The sequence below is a fragment of the Heliconius melpomene genome, chromosome 10, assembly GCF_056956725.1.
Source record: "Heliconius melpomene rosina isolate 202511_hmr_F chromosome 10, ASM5695672v1, whole genome shotgun sequence".
Classification (NCBI taxonomy): domain Eukaryota; kingdom Metazoa; phylum Arthropoda; class Insecta; order Lepidoptera; family Nymphalidae; genus Heliconius; species Heliconius melpomene.
In genome coordinates, this window is record NC_140398.1 from 7,869,707 (window position 1) to 7,894,885 (window position 25,179).

The 25,179-nt window shown below is 32.4% G+C and overlaps 3 protein-coding genes across 7 annotated transcripts in view; 1 reads left to right on the forward strand and 2 right to left on the reverse strand.

The window, feature by feature from the left end:
- The window catches only part of Nrg (Neuroglian), a 35,607-nt gene extending 29,392 nt beyond the window's left edge, over positions 1–6,215 (reverse strand). For 2 of the 3 annotated variants that reach the window (XR_014878347.1, XM_085191791.1), the window contains exons 1-3: positions 6,069–6,215; positions 5,621–5,702; positions 2,100–2,226 (exon numbers count right to left, since the gene is read on the reverse strand). Coding sequence is in view for 1 of the 3 variants with exons in the window: in XM_085191791.1 (XP_085047917.1) it covers positions 2,100–2,226; positions 5,621–5,678 (185 nt within the window). In the remaining 2 variants the exon portion in view is untranslated. Of the gene's footprint in view, positions 1–2,099; positions 2,227–5,620; positions 6,036–6,068 lie in introns of those variants that run through there. The other variant, XR_014878348.1, reaches the window with a different exon arrangement.
- A 52-nt stretch (positions 6,216–6,267) lies between these two features.
- LOC146535400 (uncharacterized) lies at positions 6,268–8,566 on the forward strand. 2 transcript variants are annotated; one of them, XM_085190985.1, is made up of 2 exons: positions 6,268–6,359; positions 7,505–8,566. In XM_085190985.1, exon 2 carries the CDS (start codon positions 7,627–7,629, stop codon positions 8,539–8,541), a length of 915 nt encoding a protein of 304 aa, XP_085047111.1. In that variant the 5' UTR covers positions 6,268–6,359; positions 7,505–7,626; the 3' UTR covers positions 8,542–8,566. The 2 variants fall into 2 exon arrangements, with proteins under 2 accessions (XP_085047111.1, XP_085047110.1); XM_085190984.1 differs by lacking the exon at positions 6,268–6,359 and adding an exon at positions 6,762–7,135.
- An 813-nt stretch (positions 8,567–9,379) lies between these two features.
- LOC146535401 (scm-like with four MBT domains protein 1) lies at positions 9,380–24,695 on the reverse strand. Of its 2 annotated transcripts, none has more exons than XM_085190981.1 (7): positions 24,295–24,695; positions 21,143–21,553; positions 12,931–13,053; positions 12,380–12,508; positions 10,877–11,742; positions 10,462–10,637; positions 9,380–10,294 (listed from the first exon to the last, which is right to left on the reverse strand). In XM_085190981.1, exons 1-7 carry the CDS (start codon positions 24,364–24,366, stop codon positions 9,462–9,464), a joined length of 2,610 nt encoding a protein of 869 aa, XP_085047107.1. In that variant the 5' UTR covers positions 24,367–24,695; the 3' UTR covers positions 9,380–9,461. The 2 variants fall into 2 exon arrangements, with proteins under 2 accessions (XP_085047107.1, XP_085047109.1); XM_085190983.1 differs by lacking the exon at positions 24,295–24,695 and adding an exon at positions 22,165–22,271.
- Between the last annotated feature and the right edge of the window lie 484 nt (positions 24,696–25,179).

Sequence of the window (25,179 nt, forward strand, 5' to 3'; positions counted from 1 at the left end):
TAGATAGAAGACATTTCTTTCTTTATTGTTAACACGATGGCTGCTCCAATATATTATGTTTAACATTTCTACAAAAGGCTTTCTATTATTCTTAAGAAAGTAACAGTATCGTAATCCAATGCAGCAGTAACGAGCACCGAGTGAAAATAAGACCTTTCCCGCTAGACAAGACCGCGGTCTGTAAGAACTAGCTTTCGTTTCATTATGATCCTGTTAACGGCTTCTGTTTCACTAGTCACCGATTGTCACATGGAGACTTTTATGTAGCTATGGTGTTTATTTCATTTACATAGATTAGATTGTATGTTTATCTACACATTTCTAGGAAAATAAGAGAAATCGAGATGATCCTTTTTGTAATTAAATCAAGTGTATTAACTTTTAACTTAGGCAACAATCTTTTTAACTAAAGGTACAGACGAAGTTCTATCAAAATCAATTTAATAATAGTTTTTTATTAATATATGAAATATGTATATCCACGCATTTCTAGAAGAAACATGTTGTAAAACCTATTTAATTGAAAAATATTTGAAATCGGCTTAATTTTTTTGAAATTAAAGTTGATATTTCATATTTTTATAACTCAGTGCTATATTCCATACGAAATTATCTGCTTTGAATAATATAATTTCGATAGTGGCCTAACAAGCACATGTTCCGGTCTGACAACGACGAAAGCGTGACGTTGGGTAGTACCGCACTGGCTGAGTCGTCTAAATAAATGTGTATAATACGAAACAGCCATAACCTTAATGCATATGATCATTTGGCATAAATGACCTAAAATATTTCAAGCAGTTCAATCAAATTGCAAAAATGATTATTTTGATTTCGATTATTTTTTCATCTCCCTAAGAAATACATGAAGAAAAGTCAATGAGAAAAAAGTCTAAATAACAGGAGATAAATAAACACGAAACAAAGAAAATAAAATAGAGCATCCACAAACAAGTTTCATGACTAAACGAACGGTCGGTGGCAAAATCAAATCTAACATAAATATGCCATTCATATCAAACATTTGACGCGTAGGGTCACCACCCTGACCTTTTGCGTAAACGCTGTCATATAATGACATCATAGTCCTCGTCATCCTTGCCGAGGATATCGTCAATAGTCTTAATGATATCACTTTATTCAAATGCACCAAGTAATAAAATTTGCTTAATAATTTTAAATAGCACAGACACCGTTGTGATTTAAACTCTATTGCCTCCTTGCAAACAGTAGTCATTTTATTTTTTTTATTTTTAAATGTAGGAAAAAGTGAAGACTGGAGAACAAGTGACAGCGTTTGACAGTAAACGAGAGTGAGTTCCGTCACTCAACAAGCAATAACCCTCAAATTAGGAACCAGAGTGTTTTGACACTAGGTTCCCTCTGCCTACCCTACTATGCGGGAAAGAACGTGAAGCTGCTGAGCTGAGATGAAATATATTGCGATTTTACTTTTACAACAGGCACAAGTACACAATCCCACAATATCTTGGCAAGCGGCCGACTTTCAGACCTAGTAGTCTCCCTGCTCCCATTGCATATCAACTAGATAGGTGTTAATTAATCGTATGCATCAGGTATTCAATACTTCATTAGAGCAAAGCTTATTAAGAGCAAAGATGCTGTATAATCTGATTAAGATTCTCATAGTGTAAAATCAACGAAATTAATCCTCAACTCATAACAATGTATTTGAAATACTTATCGTCTATAGAATCAAATGAAGATTCAAAAATCTTGAGTACATTTAAAAAAACAAAAAAAACCAAACAACTAGCGGTTTTAAGACAAAGAGATCCTACCATAAAGGGTGGACCTTTCCAAAGCAAAACGTGCACAATCTATGACCAAACGCGTACATAAACGTATGCGCTCTTAACGATTTTGCATTAAACGCTTCTCGGAATATGACCTGCATTGAATGAGGTCATCGGTACTTTCGATTTTATATATATAGATAAACCTCATACAGATATCATATCCCTATACCACAAATACGTTTACTTTACAAAAACATCTACCAAGTCTAAAAACCTGTTGTCTTCCTTCCAAGTTAAAAAAAAAGGCTAAAACTAAGGCTAAGAAACAACAATACATACTTGGGCGCAGGCTCGCCTTCAGCCTCGCACTCTATAATGAAGGGCTTGTCCACCTCGCCGGGCTGGGCCACTTGGAAGAGCAACTCCTCTACTGTAGGCTGCTTGACGATGCGCGGCGGTGATGTCACTGTTAAGAAGAAAATTATTATTATATATTCTTATAAAATACTATGTAACGGTTTATTATTATTAGTTAGCTACATCTATGAGTTAAGACGTGAATGAGAGCAATTAAAGTCATGCAAGTTCAACATCCTAGGAAACTACAAATGTCTATTTTCATAGAATCTATATAATAGTTCTCAGCGAAAGTCCTTGAAATTTGATACCAAGCCAGCTCGATTTGAACCCACTTCCTATCCAATTCGTATGTACTTTCTCGTTTGTAAACTTATTAGAATTGCTTGATGTTTTTATCTTAATTTAGTATCTCTTTAATAAGCATAAGAAGATTTACGAGATATTTATAAAATCTAATGGGGTTCTGTCATTACATAAAAATATTGACTTGTACAATTTTTGTAGGGTATTGTAACCTTAAATGGCTATAACAAGGGGATGAAATTTTATACGACGGCTTTGACATTTTTTAAGTGAATTGCGACGGTATCTAATAACGCTACTCATTTAAATCTTAACAGGAACAAATATGAATGCAATATTTTTTTTTTTATGTGCTTTATTTTTAATTTGACTAGAATGACCTTATGGTTACTCTGAAAAAATTTCTGTTATTAAATGATTATTCTATTATAAAAAGAATTATTTAAGAGGAATCTGTTTTTTTTTTTTTCGCACATAGCAAGGTAGGCAAAGGAACCTAGGAACCATTTCCAGTAAGACACTTCCGTTCCTCACTTACCGCATTTTTTGGCATTACGTGTTCAGTCACAGAACTCAACGCCCTATTTTGCCTCATGAGGAAATTAAAATATAAAACATTTTATTTCCTCGAGTGGGAATCGATCCCACAACCTGTCGGCACTGTTGTGTCCCTGCGCCACAATTGGCCTCGGAGTTAAAAATATTTTTAACGCTGAAAAATCGTGGAAGTAGGCAAATATTCCATGTAACGGACCACAGACAACAAACCGATTCCATATTCCATGTATTTTTTAAAATTTTCAATGGGAAAATTAAGTGTCTTAATACTAGTTTCCCTCTACCTAATCTTCTATGCCAGTAAAAACGTCATGCTGCTTCTTTTTATTCAAATACCTCTTTATATTTTTTAATTTCATCAAAAAAATTAAAATAATGTTATTATATTTTAAAAAATTAAAACATTTTGAATATACTCTTTGAGATTATTAACATCTTAATCTATCACCAAAAATATTTCATTGTTAAAGAACATGAATGAACTAATTAGTATGCACACATAATACAATATTCTATTTGCATTTTATCATTAGTATTTATATGGATTCCATTTGTATAATATGTTATTGTAATTTTTATTAATAAAGATTAACTATCAATCCATATTTTTTTATTATTCACACTGTATAACACATATAGTGGAGGAGGCAGAGGGTATCTTAACCTAGTGTTAAGACACTTCATTTCCCATTCTTTCCCAAATTTTTAAGACACTGTGTGTTGAGTGACAGAATTTGCCGTGCCGCCCTTCTGGTTTGTTACCATATAACAAAGAAATCCAAACCATACTGCACCACAAGGGGCTTTTATCTTACTCTTATTAATTTGCTTTAAACTGATATTAAACCAACCGAGATTAACTTAATGGCAGTAAGATGGTAATTGACATCTCTGGGAGATACAATAACATCTTTAAATACATACATTAAAAAAACTATTTATTAAACATATAACACTGAGATTATAATAAACCATAGTGAGTACAAATGTAAAATGAGTATTTAAATTGCATTTGAAATCATAAACCAGCTCTATAACAGCAGAATACTCAGAGCTAATAAAACTTGTTTCTGTTTATAGTAATATATGAATGTCACTATGCAATGATAAATGTTAAGTTACATGTTATATTATACTAAAATTTGCTTTAAAACTAGCTGTGTCCACAACTATATCTGCATTTGTACTAGTTTTCTATTCATGAAATAATTGAAATAAAACAAACACTAAATTGTCAAAATATAACAGTATTAAGCTGTTTCTGAGATTAGCAAACACAAGCACACAAACAAACAGACAAAAATGTATTATTCTGGTGTTTTCTAATAAACATAATATCTTCCTTGTTTTTTTCCTATTGACAGCCACAAGTTACATATGGATAGATGTGTTTTCGGTATCACATTGTATGTAGCAGAGTCATCAAAGAGGATGCAGTCTTCACACACTTATACATCAATCATCCACAGCAATCAATAATCAATGCTTTAGATTTATCATTAAATTTATGTTTACAACTAAGGTTAACAAATTCTTTAGTAGTTCTGAATGATTAATATTTGCAAAACTAAAAAAATATATATATTTATATTATGGTGTATATAATCATTATCAATATTACAGGCTTTAAATAAAAATTAATCAATATTTTAAAATTTTAATATAGATGGATACATTTATTCTAAAAATCATTGTGTGGCAGTGGGTGTGACTATAAAATGTGTGTGGTTCACTGCGGGTGCGGATACAACACCCACTCAGGGGACTGACTATATTTAAAATTATTTTAATTGGCTGCGCTGAGATCCAGCACTCTACATGCAATGTCTCAAATGGACAGTACTTGGGGAATAGAGTATGCTTAATACTAGGTTGTCTCTTTCTACCTGTTTATGTGGGCAAAAGCATGCGCTGTGTCTTTACTCCTTTGAATACACATAGCTCAATATGAACATATAGCATAATTAGGATAAGTGCCTTCATACAATAAGAGAAGTTCCGATTCAATTTCTCCTTTGTTAATTTTTAGTGTGTCTTAACTTCAAAAACATTGTTTATAATTAAAATGTTACATTTATCATTCAATTTATTGACTCTTATTTATAAAAATATAATTATGTTGTCCTTGATCTAGTAGGCAATAATAATAAAAAACTCATCGATCCCAATTTTAAAAAAATACTCAATCAATACAAGGTATATCAAAGCCCTAAACATTTTTTTCAGCATCTTTACATATGTTTACAAAAAAATTATTAGTTTTTTCTCTACTACAAGGTCAAACTGAATTCATTTATAGAAAAAAGCAACAAATAGCCTTTTAACAAGTAATTTGTAATATTTCTTATTAACTTTTATTTAGGAGTAGGAAGTATGTTAAAAAGCATTGTTTTTTAATGAAAATTATGTAAAACAACATATTTTGTTAATCTTATATTCTTTATTCATTATTTAAATTTTGAATTTCTATAATAAAACGTCATAATAGATATCTTCCAGACAGAGCCCATCGTCTTATATCAAGATAATTATTTTAGAATAAGTTGAATGAACTTAAAATTATGAGAAGCTTAAGAAGTGATAACAATGTCACCAAGTTCAATTCAAAAGACGTGAAAAAGAAAACATAAATAACTTACAAAGTGCCGCTGTTTGCGATAATATTGCGAAGAGACATATTATTTTACTGGTTTCCATTCTTGCAACTGCTTCCTCGTATATCTAACAAGAAATCAAACAAGTCTATTTAGAATTAAAACACTTTTCTCCGGCACACATGTTTACTACACTCGATGACCTAATCCGAATCAAGCTTACAGTGACAACACCCACTAAAAATAGTTTCAACAATTTCACTATAATTGTTGAGTTATAACAGAAAGAGTAATCCTCAGGTCAATCAGAGTAACGGTAAACCCTCAGGCCCTTCAGTATTACACTAGAAGACGACCTATCAAAAGCAAAAACACGCACTAACTGACTTTTGCAATAGTGGTCGGTAAATCGATAATTGCATTCGATATCTGTTTAATACGTAAATACACTATATAAATAATAATTAATAAAATATTCTCCTCATTTATTTACCTATTCAGTCTATTTTATAAAACCGTCATCGCGGTTAGCCCGAGTAAATTTTATTTACAGTTTTAAAGGCGGGGCCTTTGAGATTCTCGTTTCGACAGTGATCAATTCAACTGCTATTTGTACCATAGAGTATAGAGTAAGGCTATGGCGGCGTTAGCTGAGGCAATGACAATATTTTGATTTCTATTCGGTACGAACCATAGACACTAAATGTCAACTGTCTTATTTCAAAAGCTTGCTGTACACGTTTATGTTAAATATAAAAAGGAAAATATTAAATTATACCGTACCGTAAGTAATATGACACGTGCATTTTTTTTAAATTTTGGTATTAAGCGACCTGCTCGTGGCTTCCCCGCTTGCTCTACACAGTCATTTATTTATTAATCAAAACAAATCTAACAATATCTATTCATTGAAAACTAAAGTTTCACTGAATTCCATAAAAAAATGTAGCAAGCCGTGGTCACCCCAGAATAGTCTGGTACCTACCTCAAAACTTTACTTATAACAAAATTTTCCCGGAAAAATTGAAAAAAAAATGAATTTTCACGTACATAGTTCAAAGCTAAAGTCCGGAAAATAAAGATTGCGAGTTGAGTCATTTCAAGTTAAGAGGCTGCGCTGCTGTACTGCACCACAATTGTATACTTAACAAGGTAAACATACAGAAGGCAGGAAGCCTGGCAACATGGGAGACACTTGACACATCCGTTTTACACTTTCCGCAAAATTCTCAGGGTTTTCGCTGTAATATTTATGACATGTAACAAGTCTTTAACAAAAGAACTTTATTAGCAAGGTTCTTGGAAGCCGACTAGCGCTTGTCGAGCTACTCCGATTGTTTAAAAGATTTGTATAAAAAAAATCGATGTCGGTAGCTCTTTTTTTTATCACTGAGAAATGCATTTACGCAGACCGCTCATACGGAAGGCCAGTGCTTTACGGATGAGCGGTACTGTGGGCTGTGGGACTCACTGGTGAAACTGATCCTACCTGCTAAAACCCAGCGGAAACACTCCACCAAAATAAGACGACGCAGGTTCGCTCGCGCATACTACTACAATGTAGGTAGCTCCATTTCAACCTCTTAATTCTGGCTTGCTAACAATAAGTTATTTTTTTAAACGTATCTAAATATTTTCCCTTACGTAATGTGATAGTAATATTAATAAATGTCAAAAGAAACAAACTTTTTATTACAAGTTCGTCATTAATTAAAAAAGTTATACCAATCCAAATTTAAAAAATATCAATCTTTTTAAGAATATTGATAGATGTAAATAAATAATAGAATCACACAAATTGTTTGGAGTTCTTAATCGTATAAATTTTTATTTTGTAGTTTTAAAAATATGGGTATGAGAATAAGCATTGTTTAATTCTTCCTTAAATTTAACGAACATCATTTGTATGATGAAAAAATATTGTTTCAGATCATAACAAATTAACTATCAAAAAACGCCACAGCTTCTACACAGCCCAATCTCCTGAATCATCTCGTACACGTGAATTTTGTAAGTCCGAAATACTCATATCTACAAATAATTCGTCCAAAATGGAAGCAGACACTAATCTGACCAGGTGTAATGAAGATTTTGACCAATATTATAAGAAATATGACTATGACACAGTGCCAGTTAGGGATGATAACACCTACACTAATAGTCAAAACTCTGGCGATAATAAGAATTCTATTACTAATTCTGAAATTGATCGATTAGAAATAAGAATATTGAGAAAAATGTCTCAAGAACTACAGACGGATGATAGTTCAGTGGGCACTCTTGATTCTAACATTAAAATTTTCAAAACAACTGTACAACAAATTTTTGGTAATTTTTACGAAAATATGCACGATTATGAGCTGTACAAACAGAAATTTAACGAAATATTAGAGAAAAATAGGGGAGACTCCGTGGTAGAGATGGAGAACTTCATCAAGGATTTGATTAAGCATATTGGGTCTTCGGAATCATCTACGTCGGACATAGAAAAACGCGCGAGACATAGTGACACTCCAACTACTACCTTTGAAACTTTTATAAATGATAATTATTTAACTGATTCAACATTCGACGAGGAGAACTCGAAATGTAACACTGAGACAAAGAAAGAAGACACTTTTAATATCTACCTCGTGGGTGGTACTCCTTACCTTGAAATAAAAATGACGGATCGTAGCCTTTTCTCCGAGATAAATATAAGGCATAAGCATCTCGAGAGTATAAAAGAACTAGCATCAGCTGAAAATATAAAGAAAGTTGCAGCAAAAAATTTGGAACTACAAAGGTATGAGGAACAGGAAGAAACGGTTTTGAAAGATAGAGATATACCAGTTAAAAGTTCGTGCGCCAAGAAAAATATGCTGGATGAAGATAACGATGCAGAAAAAGATGACGGTAGCAAATTTTTCATATTTAAAATTTGTAATTATATTTGCCGAAAAATTCGTAAGAACGCCTTTGGTTAAATAAATAAATCACATCTGCGTCTTATTCTTTTTTTATGACTAATTTTAGACAAAGTAGGCCAATCATTTAAAATATTGTTTAAAATATTTACTTACTTCTAATCTTCTGGACTTTATCCAGTACCTGCACTAACACAATATGATGTTTCCTCTCTTGAACCGTTTTGAGATAAGAAGTCTCCCGTAACTTGGTGGGCATATCAGTAATTTATACCTATATTTGCTTTTAAAATATCTTTACTTGTTTCATGTGTTGTGGGATCAGTCCATTGAAACGAAAGTCTTTTACAAAAATGAATCCCTAAACACACATTGATCCAAATTGCATACTATTATATTTTTATATCAAGGTTTTAATCCGTGGTCGGCGATCACTTACCATCAGGTGACCGCGATACGCTCGTTTGCCTTGTATTTTACCATATAAAAGATCCCATAACGTTTGCATTGTGATGCCTGTCATTATTTTACCCTATGAATGGTGTTACTATGTTGCATAGTCCAGTGTTTGGGTGTTTTATGGATGATAACTGATAACCCAAATAAAGTCATTTCAAGTGTGGCATACTAGTAGTTATGCCTTTGAGTTCTATATTTATAATCCTCTTAGCTAATTTGATTATAAAAATACAAACAATAGTTTTTGTAATTTTATTTAGTAATAAAATTTGCAATTCTTTATTTTTTGTACATAATCAAATTCAATAAGCCAAATTCAACCTGTCCTATATTTTAGCATTAGAAACAACCGATAATATTTAGAAAAGGACAACTTTTTAGAATTTTTATAAAGTTTAGTAAGAGTCCATTCACAAAAAAATATAAAAAATTCAAAAACATTATTTCATTTAATTTATTGTGGACTAGATAAACAATACATAATAATAGTACAATAATAATATTTACAGGAACAAAAATTATCACATTTCACCATTCTCTTCAAAATTAACTATATAATACCATCGAACCATCGTTATATGTTTACACAATTGCATAGCATATTCTTTCTTCATGTGAAGAAAATGAGTAATAATAGGTAAATCTAGCATAATAAAGGCTTGTCCATCTATTTCTTCCTGTTTCATTTTCTCAGCTATAAGTTTACAATCTTCTGTATTACTTAAATATTCATATACATCGTCAACCGACCAATCTAATGGGTTCCTTGCTAACCTATTTTTACTTTTAAACCAGGATAAAGCTAAATCCTTTTCAAACATCTTATTATCTGTTGGTAGAGGGTCATCTGTATTGAACTTCAATTTTTTTAACTCAGGTTCTTCAGTATCTGACACATCGGATATATTCTTAGCGTCTCTTGAATTACAACTACTTTCATTTGTTTCATTTTCTGTATCACTATCTTGAGTTTGTTTTTTATTTGCACAGCTATTATTATACATTGTTTCCACATCTTTTTTGTTCCAATGAGCTTCTTTCATTTGAAGGGCGAAATTGGGTAACTTAGCTCCACGGGTTTTCATTTCTAGTTTTGGATAATTATTCTTGTTTTCTCTTTTCCGCCTAGCATTTCTTTTATAATCCGTGACACTTTCTGGACTATTGGGTCTAGTCCCGGACTCAGAAGGTGGTGTGGACCCTGTACTGTGTTCACTTTCAACTGACTCTCCATCTCTATTGTTCTCCACTTCTTGTGGAGGTTGTTCTTTTTCTCTCTTTTCCGGCGCTTTCTTCTTTTTTTTTCTGCCGTTGACGCTGCCCTTTGGTCTGCCACGGCGTTCTGTGCCGTTATCTGTAATTTAAATGTGTTTATTCAAAATAGAAAGTAAATTTCTGGAATACTTACGAAACTTACAATCGAGACCCTGTCAGGATACTCTTTGGAGCTTGTTAGGATATTTTTTGGTACCTTTTGGTTACCTGACCGGAAATATTAATTAAAATGTCTAAAATACTTACGAAACGTTGACTTTTCGACTTGATGACAATTATTGGGGCACCTGTCGGGATACTCATTGGGCCCAAACAGGCTAGGGCAGGCTTGTAGTTTAACGCACACGTTTCTACAAAAACTATCCACTTGTTGTCTTGAAGTCGCTATTGGTACGTACGCGTGGTATGGCCGAGTTTTTAACCTAGAATTTTTTTAATAAATGTTTTAATTTTGGATTTAATTGTAATTATAGGTTTATTGGAACGAGAGTAACCATTCTTTTGCAAATGTTAATGATTTAATTGTTACAATTAAAGAAAAATACATCTTACTTCAACAGAGATTTTTATGTTAAATGTGATATTTGCATTTTTGTTCTAATATTGTTATTAGTTGAAATATCATTTTTGAAGTCAAATCAGATTTAAGAAAGAAACCCACTTAGCTCTCAACATCTCAAGTTGCATGCCCTCCTCAGGCGGGCCCTCAGCTTCCCAATCTTTCAACAACTTGGCCGGCTTATACGACGCCGATATTATTTTATTTAATACCTCCTTCAATACCAACAATAAAGGCCCCGGACCCACTGCCTTGGGCAACTGTGACAATTTATTCCTACTTATAGATGGACCGGCATAACATTTATAATTAAAAAATATCCTATCACACCACTCTTCACTCGATTTTATATCTTCTTTAATAGTTTTAGTTTCCTCAACTTGTTTAGGGGGTTCTTTTTTATTTGTATCGGGTATATGCAGCTCGTAGCTGTTACTATCACACCAACCAACTGGTAATAAGAGATCGCTATCTTGAGAATACCAAAACTTTTCCCCTATAGTCAACAATTCAACATACAACATATGTTCAACAATCATATCTATTGACGCCACGTGGATTTCCTCGTGATTTTGTGGATTAACTGCTTCTAATTTCATATTAACTTCTATGCCTTTAATCATTTCTTTGTTGCCAAAGCAATAATCGGGGGCTGGTACCGCTGAATTTGATGCTAAATACTCTTCCCAGTCAAACGGTCCGTCATTCCATGTTTTGGGTGGTTTAAATTCTAATTTATTTCTTTGGGCCCAACCTATGGGATATATGTAGGGGTGCATGTTATCACATAGCCAAGCCATTTTGCTATCCTCATAGTCATCTATGTGATCGTCTAGGACTACTAGAAAATGTAGATTATTGAATATCTTCAATACTGTGGCAGGTCGGAATGTTTTCATATCTTGTGGTGATAGGGCCTCTACTTTCATGCCAGTTGAGAAACTGTGTGCTTCTAGTGTAGGGTTTGGCTGGAAATAATAATTACTTTTTATTATTAACTTGTAATTTTGTAAATAATGTTAAATTATTATTTCGTATCTTATTGTTAGTGTATGATGGTTAGTAGTTAGAAATCTAATCGGCGGGATATTAACATTTTTAGCATGACGCTTTTTTTTCGGTCAAATTTCGGGCATTGGATATTGAGTAGCGGAACTCAACACCTCGCTATATCTAGCCAGAGTCGAGAAACACTATAATTCATTTCCTTGAGTAGGAGTCGCATTAACAACCATCGCGTTTAGATTCAATTCAAGAGTAGACTAGGTATTCTTTAAGCTGCATGTCGCAACACCAAAGGACATTGCGACATTGCAATAAAGATAGATTATATTCAAAATACAAATAATACGAAAATAGATCAACTCATATGTAAATTTAGATTGGAATAGACACAATGTAAGAACTAATATCACTATTTTTTTGGCTCCACGTTGTATTTCGCATATAGCAGAGTAGGCCACGTTCTGCCACGTTCCCAGAGCAAGGAAATGAAAATATTAAATATCTCATTCCGCCGCGTGGAAATCGAACCCAAAACCGTCACGGTTAGTCGCATGCTTGTGCCCCACGCCACGATCGCGTCAATAAATATAAGATAATTACCTGAAACAAATCAGCAGGTGTGGGTTCTTTTATACTCTCTTCGGCGCTCTGCCTTAGCTGCGTACTCAATTTGTTCTTACACGAGAACTTGTTAACTTTACCCGGATATTTGAACTGCCACGGGGAGCCCTGGAAATAGAATAGAAAAGAATAGAATATTCTTCATTGCACATGAAAAATACAAATCATACGAAAAACAGAAACATATACGTATGTATATAAATGTATAGAAAGATGGTATTATGACTGTAATCTATCTAAAGATTAGAAATATGGCTTAACAACAGAACAATACTTATTACTTACAAAATTAATATATATAAAACATTAGGTTTTTCTAGCTATCACATTCTCTAATGAAAATAACAAAGAGTTGCATATGACACATTATGAGGTTACATCGAAACAATTAACGTGAAAGCCGTATAAAGCCTTTCCAAATAAAAAAACTGTCCATCATAAGAATTTTTCAAAAAGAATCAATAGTTGCCGAGATCGGGGTGCTTAACCAAACAAACTCTTTAGCCTTTATAAGATTAAGTATAGGTTACCTTATTAGTAACAAATCCAAAGCTGCTTATCCGCGGATTACAGAAGAACAACCAAAACTGCAATAAATCTTCGTCAGCACCGTCGTAGCGGAGGAGCAGACGGCCGCCCACATTCTCACACACCTTAAATTAAATCGCGATAATCAAAGATCTTATTAAGAAATATACTTTTATATATCTATGTGCCTCACATAGCTATATAAAAGTATTCACGTTTTTTGTACATTTTATGTATAGGAAATACAGAAACTACCCAAAGAAACTATTTAACTAACTGAACTGTATCCATATTTATATCATAAATTCAAAAGTAACTCTATCTGTAAATAAGGACCAAACCGCTTATCCGATTGTGATAAAATTTAATATAGAAATACTTGATGTTCTTTGGATGGACATAGGTCATTTTTTTTCTCATATTTGTAATTTTCTCGACATATTTATTAACTAACTTGCTTTTGTGTTACGTACGGAAAAAATGTCCGGTAAACGTAAGCCTGGTCTATCACGTAATTTAAAAATAGTTCGAAATTACATGTGAAATTAGCTCGGCTGCAAAAATCTCTCGAGAAGTCTCAGGAGCGATTTATCTCAATAGTAATTTGGAGACTTTAGAACAACATAAAATCCAGCTGTCCATTAATGCAGAGTGTCATGCGTCTTTCAGATTGAGAGAAACTTTAGAAAGAGAAATCGATTCGATTCGCGAAATCACAGATACATCAAAGCTAATATACTGGTCATGATAACCCTTAGTTAGAGCGAAGCACCAGTGAAACGTCGGACCAACACACAAAAACGTCGACAATTTAAATTCTGATCGTCATAGGTCACTAAGATCTACTGAAACATTAGAGCAGTCACAAACATGTCAAAATGTTGATTTTGGCCGTCATAGATCAATAAGATCTATTGAAACATTAGAGCAATCACAAACACGATGAAATTTAGCTTTAGGCCGTCATAGGTTAGTTAGATCTACTGAAACATTAGAACAGTAACAAACATGTCGGAATTTAGATTCTGACCGTCATCATCAGTCAGCGTCACAAACAAGACGTCGAAAGAGGAAACTGCTGGTATGTGCTCTTCTGGTGGTAAACTCTTCCACCTCTTGGTGAGCCAGAAGAACCCCTTAAAAGTTTATTTCTGTACAACACATTGGAATTAAAAATATTTCTGAATAAAATTAGAAAATATAACTCGTGTTTTCAAATGACTTCATTTGGTGTAGATAAAGAAGATGCTCTGAAGAGACTGCCAGGAGGAGATTATAATTTAATTATGCATCCAGACCGTACACCAATCGGGCAACAGGAGAGACGACACAACGCACCTTTGATCAAAGAAGTTGCAGCAATGGTTACAGATGAATAGTTTGCAACACGTGACATCATAATATATACCCGTAATGACACACTAACGAGGGTGCCAGATACACATAAATATTATGACGCACTTCAAAATCTGATAATTTGTTGTAAGGGCCAAGAAGAATATAATTTTGATATATCGCAAACGTTTAATGGGTATTTCCGTACCGAATAAAAAGGTGACCTATATGGATTTCTATGCATACTATATAGGGATGAGTTCGATATATCAAAACGTAACTTAAAACCGTTATGTTAAGGAAAACATAACGTATCGATACATGTTTGTAGAAAACCGTTTTTACAGAAACTTAAAACTCAACATAGCTGTGATCTGAACAAAACCGTAATAACGCAAAACTTCTGAAACGTCAAACGATTTTATATCGAAACTAACTTCCTCTCTTTCTAAGTAATGTATTCCGAACGGGCGTAAATGAGATAAGGCGAATATCTGATGAACTGATATTCGCTACCTCTCTTTCTATCCGTATATTCTTCACAGGTGTAAAAGAAATGAAGCGAATATCCGATAGCTAACTAACTAGCAGATTCATGTTTTGGCGGTTTTCTTAGTTAGTTACTAGTTCTTCGTTATGAAATCGGACTTCTAAATAAATGAATAAGGTTGAAATTTGGATTTAAAATTTGATTTTGTATTTTAACATTATTTCAATTTAATTACTAAATATTGTTTTTTTAACTTATGTTTATAGTTTATAAAGCATTTTTTATGTAATACTAATTAAATATATTTATTATTATATTATAATTTTATACTTATGATTGCGCTTATTGACAAGTCGAAAAAAAAAACTATATCTGAAAACCGTTTTTGATATCGATACGAAAACCATATATCGGTTTCATAACCGTTAACGGAAAAAAACGATAACGCCCATTTCTAATACTATATGATGATACAATGATTTTAATATCTTGCAACGACGTATACAATTAGCCAATCAATTTCTCAAAGCCAATCAAGTGTGCGATTCATATCTTTAAAGCAATCCAAGTTGAGGGCAGAAAGTTACATTCATCTTCAGGACGCTATCACCAATGACGCAAATGTCAATGCACGCAATATAGGCAAAATGGTAATTTTACCGTCCTCTTTTATAAACAGTCCCAGATATCAAGAGATAGTGTCCAAGCACGAGTATACATACGCGTTTTTGTATGTGTTTACATATGGTCGTCCCGATTTATTTATTACTGGTACATGTAACCCAACATGGAACGAGATAGTTAGAAGAGTTATTACCAAGACAGATTGCAATTGACACAGACATGTATTGTTTGCATGTGTTTTCAGATTAAAAGTAAAAAGCTTATGTCTACTATTACCAAGGGAAACATATATGGGGAAGTCCGGTATTTTATGTAGTCCATAGAAAGGCAAAAACATGGCTTACCGCACGCCCACATTTTAATATGGTTGAATAATAAGTTAAAATCTGAACAGACGGGCAACATTATTTGCGCAGAAATACCTGATCCGACATATGACAAGGCTTTATACGATATCATTTTTAAGAATATGATTTACGGTCCATGTGGTTCTTTAAACCTTCATTCCCCTTGCACAAAAGATGGAAAATGCACAAAAGAAAATCCACGCTAGCTTCAAAAAGATACTATACATAATGAAAACGAGTATCCCTTATGTCGTAGGTGGAGACGCAGGTCAGATGGTGTTAAAAAATTAAGAAACGGTAGTAATATTAATGTTGATAACAGGTGGGGGTAGTACCTTAATCCCTAATTTTGTCCAAATTATGTAACGCCCATATCAACGTAGGAATTGCAGTTTCATGTGGGCTATAAAATATATAAATAAAGAAAGCGACCAAGAAATTTTCAAGTTCAAAAACATAGACACCATCAATCTTTTTGATGAAGTACACACTACACACATATCAGTCCGGTCGGCATGTCAGCACCAATAAGGCAGTTTGGCGGCTTCTACGTTTTCCTCTGCATGAAAGGCATCCCATTGCAACACACCTAAATGTATATTTAGAAAATGGTGAAAGGGTATATTTTAATGAAAAAATTTCCTAAAGCGACACGCACCGCTTATTTTAACCTTTGCACTAAATATGATTTCGCTAAAACTCTGCTATACGTGGACGTGCCAAGATACTATACTAGAAATACCTCTTAATAAGAATGGAAATGCCGAGTCCAAGGAATTCCTGTTCTAAGTTGACCAGGTATTACGACACGTTAAGAATGGTGTAGGCGGGTTATTTTTCTTGGATATTCCAGGCGGAATTGACAAGGCGTAGCACATGAAGATTCACCAATTTGTAATATTAGTAAAAATAATTATCGTGGAATAATGTTGCAAAAATGTTGCAAGGTTGTTGGTTTACATTTTTTGGATGAGTGCAAAATATCTCTTAAGAGGGCAATTGAGGCTCCAAATCGTACTTCGATGGATATAAAAAATAGCCCAATCATATTTTGAAGAATGACCGTGTTGCTATTAAGAGATTTCAAGCAAGCGTTACCAGTAATAACAAAAGGCATAGCTGCTGATACAATAAATGCCTGTTTAAATACATCAACTTTGTGGCAATGTACCAAAAAATTAGCCTAAAAACAAATATGCGAGTACATCTACACAACGTTACAAAATCAGGATATTATGCTGACGCTGTACTTAAAATTCGTGAAGACCGTGAATACAAAGACATAATTTCTGACATGTAGTTCACAGTACTGATGAATTAATAAACAAAATTTATCCTCACTTACAAAAAAATGTAGAGAATGCAGATTGGCTCTGTGCAAGAGCAATTTTAACGCCATCAAATGAAATTGTACAACAAATTAATGAAAAAAATATGTCTCAAATCGAAAGATGATGACATCTGTCTGTCGATACAGTGATGAGCCCTGACGAGAATACTACATACCCAACAGAATTCCTTAACTCTCTGTACTTATCAGGAGGTCATCTAATATATTAAAATTAAAAACGGGGGTTCCAGTAGTTTTAATGAGAAATCTCGATTCTCCTAAGTTGTGCAATGGTACACCTTTGCAAATTGCTCACCTTGGACAAAATGTAATCACGGATATTATAATAAGTGGCAAGTTTAAAGGAGACGTGTGTTAACACCACGTAATCCACGTATACCAATCATACCTATGGACTTGCCTTTTCAATTTAAAAGGTTACAATTTTCCTTACAACCTGCTTTTGTGATCACCATTAGTAAAGCTCAGGGACAAACACTTAAGGTAGCTTACATTCATTCGGAAAAACTATGTTTTTCACACGGCCAGTTATACACTACTCAAAACAAAATAAGGGCCACTGCAATTTTCAAGTATATTTATGTGTTACTGGGACTTAGGTATTAGAAACTGATGAAGTTCATTAGCTTTACCATTCTCTAATGTAATTAACTTAAAATTTAATTAAAATCGATCCAATAAAATTAACTAAGAATTTTTCAATTAACTATGCAATTTTAACAAAAAATTCACTCCCGCTCATAAAGCTTTTAACAACTTTTAGCATTTCTAAAGCTTTTTTTTTTTGTTGTCTTCAGTATAGTGTGCGTCCTCCTCATTTTTGTACACAATACTGAGGGCTGTAAGGAACACTTTCATTCAGGTTTCGTACAGTTTCTTGAGGAATTTGCTCCCAGCTTGAATTCAGCACTTCAATAAGCTGTGGCTCGTTATGTACGGGCCGGTCAGTACTTCGAACGCTTCGTTTGAGTAGATCCCACATGTATTCTATCGGGTTGAGGTCTGTATTCTATCGGGTTGAGGTCTGTTGGCAGACCAAGGTAACACCTCAATATCAACCTCCTCTAGAACTGCTTTGGTGGCTCGAGCGGTGTGTGCGTGTGCATTGTCGTGCATCAGCTTGAATCTTGCACCAATTCTCTGAGCAAAAGGTACCACATGAGGTCTGTTAACCTCTTCAATGTATCGCTGAGCTGTTACAGTGCCTCCGTTTAGGATTATTAGTTCAATTGTACCCGATAGACTGATGCCTCCCCACACCATCACATTGGGACCCCCGAATCTGTCACTTTCTCGGATGCAAGCATCTGAAAATCACTCACCTTCACGTCTCCAAACACTAATGCGCCTATCATCATTAAAAAATATCACTTTACTCTCATCAGTAAACAACACTGTGCTCCAGTCACTTATGTGCAAGGCAAGATATTGCCTTGAATTTTCGAATTGGGAACCTCTCCCATTTTTGCAGTCCGTTGAAATAAGAACATTCTATTTTTTGAAGTTAGTTGAAAAGAAATGCAACGATGAGGAATCTCACTTCTAACACCAATTTTAAAAATGTTTTTCCTTGTAACTATTACAGTACAATTACATTTTTTACCAAAAAAACTAACTTGTTGAATTTCAACCGGATCCCATAATCAGAACCTACCCAAACTTTTACTAAACTATCCTTGAAGTGTATTCTTTCAAATAAAAAAAGAATCATCGGAATCGGTTGGCGTAATATTGAGTTATTCATCCATTTGTTGCGCACATGCTAGTGCAAATAGTAGCTAATGCAAATTTAAGACTTAGTCGAGCTTCTCATAGATACCATTGTCAGAAATTAACCAAAAAAAATGGAACCAAACGGGAGGCACTAACTTTCAAATAAAAAAAAAACATCAAAATCGGTTCACCCAGTCAAAAGTTCTGAAGTAACAAACAAAAAATACAGTCGAATTGATAACCTCCTTGTCTTACAAAAGTCGGTTAAAAAGTAAAGTAACAACTACAAAAAAAACTGATAATCTTCAAACGGCTGGACAAATTTTCTTTAATCACAGCTCGAAGAATTCTCGATTCTCGATTTGTCTTGAAAAGGAAATAACTAAAAGTATAACTTTTTGTTATTTTGATTTCAGGGCATTTAAAAGACACATGCTACATACGAAGAGTGGGCGTTATAAAAAAAATTGCAAATTTAGCATCTCCAAGTCCTTTACTATTATTATTACACATTTTAAATTAAAATCTTTAACCGCGTTTAGTTTAGTGGATTAATCAAGTATAGTTTAGTGGTCACAAGTCTATTCGTGACCACCGACTACTGGAAAGTGTCTAAATGTACAAGATTAATCCGGTTAGAGTTTTCATTTAAAAAAATCCGTTCTTGTAAATATATTTTTTTTATTTTATTTTCAACCTTAATTAATTTTCACGGACCATCCGGGCCCCCTTACTCCTACGCCCATGGGGACAGTGGGTTAGATCAACACGATTAAAGTAATAATGCCTCGATCCTCGTTAAATAGAGTATCCAATACAAAAATATGTTTTAATTACAGTCAGTAGTTCCTGAGATTAAAGCGCTCAAACAAAGTCTAAAGTAGTAGTAGGTAGTATAGATCAATAAGACGATATGTTCTGAAACGTGATTTTATACAAGACATGTGAAGATCTGCTCTTTTCTAATTGATGAAAACTAGATAAGAAGTAGATATCGATTAGAAATTTGTTATCTGTATAATCATATTGCAAAATAATGGTTATCAAATACTTTTGTATCGAATTTCCTAGACATGAAAGAATAGAGAATTTAGATAATAGACGTCTGCCTGAAAAGGTAATTAATTTACTTTTCCACGTAGACGAAGTCGTAAGCATATCTAGTAATATATAAGCTCTTACAAATGGGAATGAAACTTATAGCACTTTTTTATTAGAATTTGTTAATACGTCTATTTGAACATGTTGTTCATATTCTATACTCAAATGACCTTTACATTCCTCCGCCGATACGTTGATATGGGGCTTCATTACACGAAAATCACTAAAAATGTACCTCACACAATAGAATGTTATTTGCTTATTCAATAATGTGTTAGACACTCTGTTCCCCACTTTCCGTCGAATTTTCGAGACATTGAGTGGCGGAACTGAACGCCGCGTTTTGTCTTGTTACACGAGCAAAGCAACAATTTTTGTAGTACGATAACTATTTATGTTGAACTTTTAAAACCTTAAAGGTTATGTATAAGCAGGTACCACATCTTTATAGCCGAAGATCGAGCTCAGTGGCGTGCTATTGGAGAGGCCTATCCAGCAGTGGACGAGGACAGGCTGATGATGATGATGATATCTTTATATAAATAAAATCAAGTAATTTAATCAATATTCACTGATATCATATAAGTCGAAGACTAAATGAATTCACAATTGAAATTACAATTACAAATTACTTTCTTATCTCCTGCCTCTTACTTACAAGTTACATATTAGCCTCACAAATTGGCTTCATGTTGAAATAACGATGTAAATGAAGACGAATAGGTATGGTCGGAAAAATAGTTTTAAAAGTAGATATGTAAGTGCATTAACTGCTTAGGGTCATATATTTGAGACAATATGAGGTCTACGCCGATATAAAAATTATATACGTCGAATAAAAACTTGACGTAACTGTCTCCAGAACAGTTAGTCAAAGAGTCAGAACAAGACTACACAAAAATATATTCCATAATATGTTATGAAGACACTCCACTCCGTTCTCATTGAGACACTTCTGTTCCATAATTTCCGCCAAATTCTGGAGGCATTGCGTGTTGAGTGGCGGAACTCAATAAAACAAGAAAATATTAAATACTCCATAACTTCCAGTAGAGTCGAACCCACAACCTTCGCGATTACATTCGTACGCTTGTGCCCCTGCACAACGGCCTCAGTGACTAAATAAAACAATAACAATTAATATAAATCAGTCACAAGTTCAAAATATTAGGTTTAAGTTTAAATATTTAAGAAACTGTACATTAGTAAAGTTAACTTTCTTGCGTTTGCCTGACTATTCAAATATAACTCACCGTAGCAATCCAATATCGGTACGGATCAATGACATTCTGTATTTCCACTTTCATACCCACTTTGATCCTGTCTATCGGAGACATGCCTTTATTGTTTAAGGCCTCCAACGATACAGACTGACCGTCCAGAAGTGCCTGTTTCATCATTTCTATAATAGTATCACCATATCTCCCATTTATTTCATCTGGGGGTTCTATAAGCTCGTCGTATTTACCACACCAGCCCAGTGGATGGACTTTTGTGTTAGATATGTCGCACCAAAAATCTGCATCGGCGCCTATAAATTTAATCCTAAGAAGATGCCCGCACACCATCGTAATTTCGGCAATCCAGTACACGTCTGGGTTGTTTTTGTGGCACACCTCAAGGAGCATGCCTTGCTTGATGCCATTGTCGAGGCTTGATTCTACCTGTAATAGATACAATATTGTTAGCGAATTCGCGTAAAAGAGGATAGATGTAGGTGAAAGTAGTAGAATTGTGTCAATCGGAGGCAGCTGCTTGTAGGCAACGGCCCTTATTTCAAGGAAACTCGTGTGAAGTATTGTTATTAGGTGATACATATCACTTATTACAATTACGTAGAACCTCTTTCCGTATAATTTAGATACATATAGATTATATGCGTTTTTATTGTTACACCTAAATCAAATAGGACGTTTAACCGTTTTTCACTTTTAGTAAATACGTCGCAATTTATCTGTCAAAACTAGGAAATCATTTCTTTTGTTCATTTAATATTTATTTTCTGGGTAAAGTTTGCACAGTTCCCCTAGTGGGTTTTTTAGATTCGTCTACATTCAACTACACTAAATACAGTCATTCACGCCTCAATTGCACCACGTGGCGTCAAATCATATGTGATTAAAATTGAAAGAGAATAAGAAAAAATCTTTAATGCTTTTTTTAATCCAAAGTTTAAACAACTTTCTTTAATAATGTTTGCTTTTCAAATACTTTAGAGAATATTACTACCCATAAAAGTACGAATTTTTATATTTGTAAAGTACAAAAACCTTACCTTTTTTACTTTTTTGTACTTTTTGGAACAAATATATGGATATCTCATCTAAATATACCTTTACTGCATTAAATGTAATGTGGATAGATTCTTGTGTTTTATATATTTTTTGTACTCATAATTCTAAAAGGTAACATTATCGAATTAATTATATAATTGTATTTATATATAAGTAGGTCATATGGGTAATCGGTGGAAAGTTGTGACTCATCCTTTCTGTTAGAATTTTACCACAACGTTACATACATATAAACACATTATAGTTACCACAATTAGTGTTGTAACTAAAGATTAATTATAATTAGTAAGCATTTATTACTATGTAGTAAAAACAACAGCAAGAATCCTTAGCCCAAATATACAACGGTAAAAAAATCAAGCATAAGGTACTATACAAAGACAGTTAAAGAAATTCATGTCTTTTTTATAAAGAGATTATTTTATATAAAAGTGCCTCTATAGTTGTGTATTACACACAATTCAGGGTGTGGAAGTGAGCTCTGATCCAAGATACAGTATGTTATTATAGCCTTCTCCAATAGACTTATCCAGCATGAATAAATTTGTGCAGTTCAACAAAAATAACTTTTTTAGTTAAAGCATTAAAACAGCACTGTAACAGAATTATACATGAATAATCCAAGGCCAAATCATAATAAGGAACAATCAATCAAAAAAAATTGACTTCCATTAAAAATTTACATTTCAAGTATACAATTTGCTATTCAGGTTTTTTTTTTTTAATTTTAACAAATGTTTCACTATATGTATTTGAAATAAATTCTATGCTAAAAAATAATTATTTTTACAATGATACAACATAATTTTTTTTAATGCACTAGATAAGCTGTTGAATATCATAATTAATAACAAATGAATTATTATATTACTTAAATAAGAATATATTTAATTAATAAGTAATTCGATAACAAAGTATAAAATAAAACTAGGCATCATAAGAATAACATCTAAGTAATGAATTTAAAAATGTATTATAAATTAATAAAACCAAAATAAGTACATGACTAATCCACTTATTTTATATCAAAATATTGCAAGGCATTGTGGTACCTTGCATTTAATAATTGTCTAGTAGCATTTCAGAGCTTATCTATAATAATACTAAGAAGCTGAAGAGTTTATTTGCTTAAATGCACTATTCACAGGAACTAATGATTCAAATTGAATGATGATTCTTTTTGTGTTGGATATTCAGTCTGCTTTTAAAAGATATCACATTCATTGTTTTGGTATAACCCACTGCTATAGTGTGGTCAAAATTACTTCTGGCACTTAGGTATTCTTTAAATATAAATTAATAAATAATACCCTAGGCTATATTGAAATATATATTTATAGTCAATTCTATCAATTATTTTTTTATGTATTAGATGTATATATTATTTAAATTGACTTGGAACTGGAAATTTTGGCATTTACTATTTACTGGAATAAAATGAAGTTAAAAAATTATAAGTGTAATGTAAATTGTATATGTATATATATTATACAGCATCATGATTATTATATATAATATATAGTATAAATTGTTTTAAAAATATATAATTTATTGAATAGAAAAACGTATTTAAAAAATAACTTTTTGATATAAAAGCTAATATTCTTTGATTAATTTATTAAAAATCTGTTTTTTATAGTACACAAAAAGCTCAAGAACAACGTATATGTAATAAGTCATTTACGCTTTTAGTATTATGTCCTCATAATTTTAAGTCCGTAATTTTATTTCGATACGACAATGAGGTGGCAATGGTCACGACGATTTTGAAATTATAACTAAGTACCATATGGAGTTATGATAATAAGAAAACAAATAATAGAAATAACAAATATAATATAAGAATAAATTTAATTATTCAAGCAATCTTTTTTTATTTTCTGGATGTTCATCTAAAAATAACTTTACATGGCCTTAACGCTACAATAGTGATATAAAGATTTTTAAATTATCTCTTCAAATTCTTTGTAATAATTTGTAAAAAGTTATTTTAATTTAAATATCGTGTGTTTAAACACATAATATGAATGTTTTTAAGAAACTTACAATAAATCAAAAACTATTTATCACATTATACAACATTAAAAGAGCAGTTAAAACTCGCGACTTACATGAGAAAATAATTCTTCGGGGACTGCAACGCTTTTAATATCTTCCAAATAATTGTTCCAATCGAACTCCATTATTAGTATAATTAAAAAACTTATATATTGACCTCATTAATTAATATATAAAAAAATTGATAAAAATATGCTTAAAAAACCGAAACGAACTTAAATCCCCTCCTTGTAGTTTCAGTTCACTGAATGAAATTGAAATTCATTTTCCCCTACTGATTGTATCCTTCCCTTTCTCTCATATATACATTGTGCGAATAGTACTTATACTAACTTAAGCCTGCACATCATAATATCACATTTAAGGCGATATACATACATTATTATTTATAATAGTATTTAATAATTTACAATATTCCACAAATGTATATTATTTATATAAAATTACGTTCGTATAATTATTATTTTTGTGTGTAAAAAAATTTTTTTGTAAAAAAATGTGAAGTTTTAATCGTAAGGAATTTATTAACATTTTCTTTTCCTTTGTTTTGCATCTTTTGTTTTAAATAGAAAAAGAAACATCACAAAAGTAATGTAGATAAAAATAAATTTAAGCTTTTAAATATCTCATATTTTTATAAATGAAGGTATACTTCACTTAAGTTGCATTTTATGTTCACAATATAAAATTTAATCAAATTTTAGGCACGAAAATATATTTAAATACTATGTCTACTTTAAAATTAAATTATGTTATATATATTTAAGAAACAATCTGTTATTGGCCTTATCTACTGTGATACACCTTATATAATAACAATATTAATATTAATTATTTAATTCAAATTACTTTTATCCTCCATCCAATACTATATTTTATTTATTTTTTTAATTACTGTACATTTAAATTAAAAAATAAAATAAAATAATTATAGTATT

What these genes read in the sequence shown, in the direction of transcription:
- LOC146535400 (XM_085190985.1), top strand. Translation starts at nt 7,627, where the DNA reads ATGGAAGCAGACACTAATCTGACCAGGTGTAATGAAGATTTTGACCAA.
- LOC146535401 (XM_085190981.1), bottom strand. Translation starts at nt 24,366, where the DNA reads ATGGAGTTCGATTGGAACAATTATTTGGAAGATATTAAAAGCGTTGCA. An exon ending in TTGGATTTGTTACTAATAAG is followed by an intron (nt 12,509 to 12,930) that starts GTAACCTATACT and finishes TTCTATTTCCAG; the next exon opens with GGCTCCCCGTGGCAGTTCAA. An exon ending in CTTGAGATGTTGAGAGCTAA is followed by an intron (nt 10,638 to 10,876) that starts GTGGGTTTCTTT and finishes AAAAAATTCTAG; the next exon opens with GTTAAAAACTCGGCCATACC.